Here is an 8,174-nt window from a genome sequence, read left to right as displayed (position 1 = left end):
GCAGTCAATCAGAAAAATGTTGCTCAGAAAGCAATTTTTAAAATCAAACAAATCACATAAAACTGAGACTAAAACTCAGAAATTAATTCATCTAAACCAAAAAAGCACAATTTAATTAAGCCAAAGTGTACTAATTTCCTAAGAAAATGAACACTGAAAAGCTGTTTGAAAATGACAAATATTCACATATACCTGTCTCACTAATTGTTCTCCTTCTAGATGAGGTAGATGGTCTAGAAACCAAATCTGAAGATGAAGGTTTTTCTTCCTGAAGCTCTTGTACAGAGTCCTAAGAATTCAAGGGGAAAAAGACCCACAAACTTAACTTGTAACACCAGAAAGCTAATTCCCCGTTGTAATAACCTTTCCTATTTTCAAGAGTTATACTAGAATGAGTTAATTCCAAAATTACCTTTTGATCACTCCCACCTTCAAGGTGACATCGGTTTTCACTCACAGATGTGCCTGAATCTGATGGTTCTGGTGGAAAATAAAAACAGAAAAACACAAACTAAGAAAGGGCTACTCAATATATAGTCCAGGACAAAATGCTCACACAATTTAACCTTTCAACAAATATTAAACATGTGTCTCCCAGCCTGGCTGGCATGGCTCAGTGGTTGAGAGTCAACCTATGAACCTGGTCATGGTTCGATTCCCAGTCAGGGCACATGCCCAGGTTTTGGGTTCGACCCCCAGTGGGGATCAATTAAAAATATACATATTAAAAACTAAAAAATATTTTTTTAAAAAACTGACTTTCTAGAGCACAGCAAGTATTTTATCCAGCAAGCAATAAGAAACCCTTCCCTAAATGGTCTTTTTATAAATTATTTATTTCACAAAGGAAGGAAAAGGGAGGGAGAGAGAGATAGAAACATCAATGATGAGAGAGAATTATTGACTGGCTGCCTCCTACACACCCCACACTGGGGATCAAGCCTGCAACCTGGGCATGTGCCACCCCCGCCCCTCCCCCCGCCATCCCACTGGGAATCAAATAGCGATCTCCTGGTTCTAGCTCGACCACCAGCAATGCCAGCTGGGCCTAAATGGTCTTTTTATGCACAGGAGTGACAAATCACTCGGGCAAAATATAAGGAAAAGAGAGCAGAGGCAGGAAAACCAGTATTGGACAGCAACTGCAATACTACATATAAAAAAGTATTAAAACCTAAACTAAGCCATGGAAAAAAGATAAATTCCAGAGAAATTAAAAAGGTAAAAACCAGGGTGTTTGACACACAAGGCAAAAGGAGAAAGGAGTTAAGAATTCCAAGATTCTACCCGGGGTGGATAAATGGGTGGTGCTATTCACCAAGACAGAAACTGGAAAAGATGAATAGACTTGGATGGGAAGATAGTGAACTAAAGGGGATGAAACTCAGGTAGGTAATTTTAGTTTTTAACTGGATGTGTAGACATGGAGCTCAAAATGTCAGTTTCAGTTATAGAAATTACCAAACATCATAATCAAATGCGCTTTACTGCTCCCTGAGACATTTTCACCTTAGTAGGGAAATCAGGACTGAGCATTAACAATTTGAAATGATATACAATGTCATAACAGTTTATTTCTTCTTTATATTATGAGCAAGGTATTATACTTATTTTAAGTTATACTAAAAATATAAAATGTACATGTACAACACGTATTACAAAGCAGATGTAATAAAAAAGGAAGCACTAGATATGACAAGGTTTAGAACACTATGAGTTCTAAAGTTAATGCCACTAAACTGAAACCTGAAACTCAGAATGGAAATAACGTAAGAAATTTACGAATTACCATCTCATTAACATAATGTTCCTAGTAATTCACCAAGGTTTATTTACTTTTTTGTTCTTTTCAAAATTCTACCAAGGTTAACTTTTTTTTAAATATGTATTTTTATTGATTTCAGAGAGGGAGAAGGAGAGAGAGATAGAAACATCAATGATGACAGAGAACCATTGGTCAGCTGCCTCCTGCACGCCCCCTAGTGGGGGTTGAGCCTGCAACCTGGCACGTGCCTGGACTAAGAATCAACTGACATCCTGGTTCACAGATGTAAGCTCAACCACTGAGCCACAATGGCCGGGCTTACCAAGATTAATTTACATGAATGAAAACATCAGAGATAATACTTCAGAAAACTGAAAACACTACTACAATACTATCTATAGTTGTTTATTTGCCTTCATTTGATTTCATAAAGAGCTTTGTAAAATAATAAAGTCACCAGACTAATAATCACCTCTATTCCAAATAAGATAGATGGTGATGCCCTTTTCTGGGTCTTAAATCCTAACTTTGGAAGAATAAATATTCAACACATTTACTAAACACCATATTAATAAAACACTACTGTGTGTGTGATGCAGAATGTAGACCTGAACAGGACATAAGAAAGCAATATAAACAATTATAAAAAGAAACATATCAATAAAATTTAAGTACAGAATAGTAGGAACATAAAGGAATGGTCTGTTCATTCTGGGAAATAAGCTTCTGAGAACAGTTTTTTGTTTTTGTTTCTTGAGAAGAGTTCTTAACTGACTTTCTAGGATGGGCTTTAAGAAATCTGTGGTGTACTGGAGCCAGCTCCCACCATCACTCAAACCCAGACTGTGCACCTCTCTTCCCAATTCTGTGTTTGTACCCTAAAAATGGCCATGGTGGCCGAAACCGGTTTGGCTCAGTGGATAGAGCGTCGGCCTGTGGACTGAAAGGTCCCAGGTTCGATTCCGGTCAAGGGCATGTACCTGGGTTGCGGGCACATCTGCAATAAGGAGATGTGCAGGAGGCAGCTGATCGATGTTTCTCTCTCATCGATGTTTCTAACTCTCTATCTCTCTCCCTTCCTCTCTGTAAAAAATCAATAAAATATATTTAAAAAAAACAAAAAAAAAATGGGCATGGTGGGAGTATTTACACCATGGAAATCAGCAACCACTATAAATCAGGCCTTTTCCCCTGGAGAGTGGATTAAAACACTTACCAGCATACCACTATCCTATATAATAAAAGGATAATATGAAAATGGACCCTAACAGAACAACTGGGAATGACTGGTCACTATGACACACACTGACCACCAGGGGGCAGACGCTCAATGCAGGAGATGCCCCCTGGTGGTCAGTGTGCTCCCAGGGGGCATCTCCTGCATTGAGCTTCTAGAACATTCTAGGAAAATATACATATAGTAGAGGCCCGGTGCACATTATTAAAGGGGTAAGTGACCCAAAAATAACCTGTTAAGAACAATACATCTAAAGGCAAGAAAGTACAATGCCACTTATCTAAACAAATTGATAAACAAAGCTTTGTCTATTATAAAACACACACACACACACACACACACACACACACACACAAATACCCATCCTTTCAAATGGTCCTACCTAGGTATATACATTACTTCCCAAAGCCTTTCAATACATTTCAGGTTTGATCACATCTCTACTAAGCAGTAACTTTTGAAACTATACACATTTCAAAACAAATACTAACCCTCATATCCCAAGGCCTAAACAGAGGTAACAAAACATTTAACCTTAGATATCATAAATCTGCATTAGAGCCTTAGTGTTATGTTGTTTTAGTTCAGTGGTCGACAACCGGTGGTCTGTGGACAACTGGTGGTCCGTGAGGTCCGAAAGGTTGATGACCGCTGTTTTAGTTCATATGTAGTTCTTCCCATTAAATTTATCATATTCTTTTATTATAGTTAAACATATCATTAAAGCAGCTTTTAAAGAGAATCACAATTACAAAATGACTAAACATACACAAAATGTCTTAAAATATTTTCATGGTTTATGTTTATGATATTCAAAAATTAACTTACCCGCCTGATTGACTATTACCAAGTTTTTGTAGATCATTGTGTATATTTTCCTTGTAGGGAGAAGAAATAAGAAATGTACATTTTAAAATAAATGTATCAAATTGGCCTTAACCAGACTTTTAAAAGTATTATTATATTTAAGTGCACAAAGACCAAATTTTAAATCACTGAATTCATATTATATCAATGTTCTAGGTCTTAAAAAGCACCATAATTAGTTGTAGAATGATTACATACAGCTACCTTTTACAATCACTAAAGTCTCTCTAGTTGAAAGATTTTGTTTCCATCTCTTGAAATGTGCCTTGTTTGGACTTTACCAAACAATTCCAGAGAATGGGTATAAATGCAGAAAGCGTGTTAACATATGTACTTATTTTCAAAGATTAATTTTCTAGCTGTGTTTAGAAATAGACTACCTAAAAAAAGTAGTGTGTTATAAAAACCCCACTATAGGAACTTGATTCTAATTTTGACTTTCATCAACCCCTTGACCAGTCATCCAATGATTTTCTTTCTTGACCTTAAAATTTGTTGAAGATAAAACAGTATTATTCATCTTGTAAATACAGACTGAGAACCTACTATGTACCAATCACTGTTCTAGAAACTGGGGGAAAGAATACAAAAACCCCACAAATCTCTGCTCTCACTGAACTTACATCTTAATAGGAAGGCAATTCACTTATTCCAGTATTCATTGATATCATAGTGTGTGTTTTTTAAACCAATGATTTTAGAGAATGTTTCTGGTCACAAGACATCATTTCTAATTCTCAAGGTTAAGACAGAAGTGCCAAATCCAACTATTTCTTTTTACCCTTGGGACTGATGATACAGCTCCTTAAACTCACAAGTCAACATTTTTATTCATTTCCTAAGTCAGCAATTTCCCCAGTATGTAACCTCAACATATCAGAATTCAAGTCAAAGATAACTTTAATACCAGAAATTACATCTCCAAATAATACAAGAATAAACTGTGTTTCTCGTACTCACAACTAAAAACCTACTTTTGCCCCACCCTATATGCTATATTGCTAAGAAATTAAAATTTAGCATCTTTTACATATAACAATTTATCTCTGACAAAAAGGAGGGTGGAGGTGAACTGAAACATTTACCCAGCTTGTTTTTTACAATAGACTAAACTGAAAAATTCACCTGTGTTCTTTCACAGAGAAACTTGGCACTCCAAACAAATCCCCTAGAAGGTCATTTGAACAATATACAATATGCTGTTGCTTCTCATCATATAATCGCTTCTTCATAATATACTGGCCAAGATAAAATATAACCTGAAACAGAAATATGATTTCTGAGGATTAATGAAAATTAAATGTTAGTTTCAAATACATTCAATATCATTTATCTGAAGAGGGTTAAACCAGCAACCACATTCACAACCATCAAAAATAACAACCCTATAAAAAGCTGCTTTTAAATCTTTTCCTTTTAATTTGATGGATGCAGAGACATTGCTTCTGATTTTTAGTTAAATAAAACTTTAAAATGTATTTTTTCAGACCTTAACTGCCCAGATATCTAGGTACTACACATTAGGAAAAGAAAAGGCAGCAAAATGCTAGTAAGACATTAGTTATCTCAGTAACTCTTAGTTCAGCTTACCTCTTTCATAGTATACGTGTCTTTTTGTGCACCAACAGATTTTAACAACTTCAAAAGCAATGGCTTTGGTCTAACCTATGAAAAAGAGTTGCTATTATACTTCCAAATTTATTACAGAACTATAAGCCCCTTTGCAAACATGTCCATAATTTCAATAAAGATAGCAGACACTACATTTAACAATCTCACAAGGTTATACTTCAAAAAATAAGTCACAATGTTTTCACTAAATATAATAGACTATATAAACTGAATACCAGACTGTCTCAGGAGTTTGAAAAAAAATGCTGGGACCTAATTATTACACAAACAGTCAGACTTCTCAACTGTTACCAGTGTCATCAAAACAGGTATCCATGCTGATGCAGTGAAAATTATGTTTTTTCCCTCCAGCTGTTTCTGTCATCAGTTTATTATCTTACAAACTCAGCCATAAATGGAATACCCCTATGAGCTTACTGTAAACTAAATTACAAAACCCAAGAAAAATAAACCTTTAGTGTGGGGCCTTTTACCAATCTTTTCCTTCTACAGATTAGGTTCCTGAAGAATGGAGAATTTAAATAACCAAACCAAGGTGACAAGATAATTAAGAGCAGATCTGAGACTGCCACTTATGCCCCTCAATTACAAGCCACCATTTTCTTCTGACTATATCATGCTGCCTCTTGTTCAGCGGTTCTCAACCTGTGGGTCGCGACCCCTTTGGCGGTCCAACGACCCTTTCACAGGGGTCGCCTAAGACCACCCTGCATATCAGATATTCACATTACGATTCATAACAGTAGCAACATTACAGTTATGAAGTAGCAACGAAAATAATTTTATGGTTGGGTCACAACATGAGGAACTGTATTTAAAGGGCCAGAAGGTTGAGAACCACTGTCTTAGTTGGTCTTCATTTCAATTATCTACTTGATAAACATTTACTGAGTTTCTACCATGCACCAAACAGTGACAGGTACTGGCTTAAAAAAAAAAAAAAGGAAAACATATGACCTGTATTCCAGGGGCCAGTCAACTACACTGAAGGGAACCAAAGTTTTGCTACCCTGAAGCTGCTTTTGGGGATACTGATTTTAAGCTGTTTATTAAAAAACAAAAGATTCAGAAAGACTTTCTGACCCTCCCCCTCTTTCCCGCCCAAGAGATCCAGAAAGAAAAACCTGCTTCAGGAAGGAGATCGCAGGATGTGCCTTAGCCTCACTGAACTGAGGCGGTAATAAGAGGGGTCAGGCAGGGGCCGGTTAGTAGCTGCCCTCCGTGCCCCACTGTTTCTGAGTTGCCTAGCAAGAACTTTCCGTTAAAGTAAGGAAAATAAGTGCGCTCCGCTCTTCCTCAACTACTTATAAATGGCCCATTCTCACTTCTGAAATCTAATACCCCATCCCCCGTTTTCTCCTTCGTCCAAAAATGTCTTATACACCCCATGTTGCCTCACTGTCTTTGGAACTTTCATACCCATGCCCATGTATTAAAACTCTGATTTTTCTTCTGTTAATCTGTCTGTTAATTAGCCCAGCCAGAAGAACTTAGAAGGTGGGAAGAAAAGTGTTAATATTTTTTAGCCTCACACTATTAACAGTCTTTTGGTGACCTAGCAAGTTATCAGTAGCAATCAAATAGTATGCATATAATTCAAGACCCATGAGTTCTCCTATAAAATACTTTTACAGAAATATTCAAAAATAAAGCATAACCTTCTCATTAAATGTATCCTAACACAAAGCAGCACTATGTGTAATACTCAAACACTAAAAGGCATTTACAACAGTCAAGGCAAAAATTTTTTAAATGGCATACTGTTACCAAATACTATACAGCTGATAAAAACAATTCTGTAATTTTATTTGACAGAGATGTACCTCTAACTTAATGTCATCTTACTAGAACAAAACAATACCATTAAAATTCACACGTGCACATATGTATGTGGTTATATATACACTTTAAAAAAATCTAAAAGACATAGTCAAAAGGCTAGAATTTTCAGTTGGGACTTTCTTCATTTCTGCCCATGCCTCAACTCTACCGGCATGAATTACTGTTGTGACTTCTAGGAACCATTTAAAAAGTTAAATACTAACGAGTCAACACAGGGAAAACCTCTGTCACATAATACACGCCACCACCTAGCAGAATCTAAGCTACGTACACACCATCCCACTCTTACGGAGCCGTGCTATGATTGGGTGGGTCAACCTAATTCAGCTGATCACATCACCAAGGAAAATATTCTTAAAAGTTACCCTTTGAGACAAAATACCAACCAGGGTCTCTTGTTCAGAAGCCGGAATCTGTGAGGTGCTCACAGCACCATCCGTAGACACAGACATACTGGTATTGCACATCTGCCTGAGAGTAGGGGAAAAAGATAAAACACCGTAAATACTTAAAACAATACCTTTCGATAGCAACGCGTTTACAGAAACTGAGGCCACCTGCAAGCGGGTCCTCACCTGGTTCGCTAGAGATGGAGTGCCGTGCGTGCACCGGGTGCCAAAGTGCGCACAGCTGGCAGAGGTCCGGTTTAAATCCCCAGCTGCAGACAAGTCGGGGCTTAGCTCCGGGACTGCGGGCTCGGAACGTGTCAGAACTTGACCGGCCCAGCAAACAGCTGAGTCAACCTGCCCGAGACCCAGCCCACTCGCGCCCAGGCTCCCCGCCCGCTGCAGGCGGGGGGGCCACGGAGCAGGCACCTGTCATTACTCTCAC

The 8,174-nt window shown here is 37.6% G+C and overlaps 1 protein-coding gene across 2 annotated transcripts in view; it reads right to left on the bottom strand.

Moving 5' to 3' along the window:
- The window catches only part of MDM2 (MDM2 proto-oncogene, E3 ubiquitin protein ligase), a 16,716-nt gene extending 8,558 nt beyond the window's left edge, over positions 1 to 8,158 (bottom strand). For both annotated transcript variants that reach the window (XM_005856607.2, XM_014537649.1), the window contains exons 1-7: positions 7,919 to 8,158; positions 7,730 to 7,814; positions 5,460 to 5,534; positions 4,995 to 5,128; positions 3,831 to 3,880; positions 413 to 480; positions 193 to 289 (exon numbers count right to left, since the gene is read on the bottom strand). In XM_005856607.2, coding sequence (XP_005856669.1) covers positions 193 to 289; positions 413 to 480; positions 3,831 to 3,880; positions 4,995 to 5,128; positions 5,460 to 5,534; positions 7,730 to 7,810 — 505 coding nt within the window. In that variant the 5' untranslated portion in view covers positions 7,811 to 7,814; positions 7,919 to 8,158. The remainder of the gene's footprint in view (positions 1 to 192; positions 290 to 412; positions 481 to 3,830; positions 3,881 to 4,994; positions 5,129 to 5,459; positions 5,535 to 7,729; positions 7,815 to 7,918) is intronic.
- Positions 8,159 to 8,174: the final 16 nt, after the last annotated feature.

The sequence above is a fragment of the Myotis brandtii genome, unplaced genomic scaffold, assembly GCF_000412655.1.
Source record: "Myotis brandtii unplaced genomic scaffold, ASM41265v1 scaffold1037, whole genome shotgun sequence".
NCBI lineage: Eukaryota > Metazoa > Chordata > Mammalia > Chiroptera > Vespertilionidae > Myotis > Myotis brandtii.
Note: the sequence above shows the minus strand (reverse complement) of the source record. Positions and strands in the feature narration are given on the sequence as shown.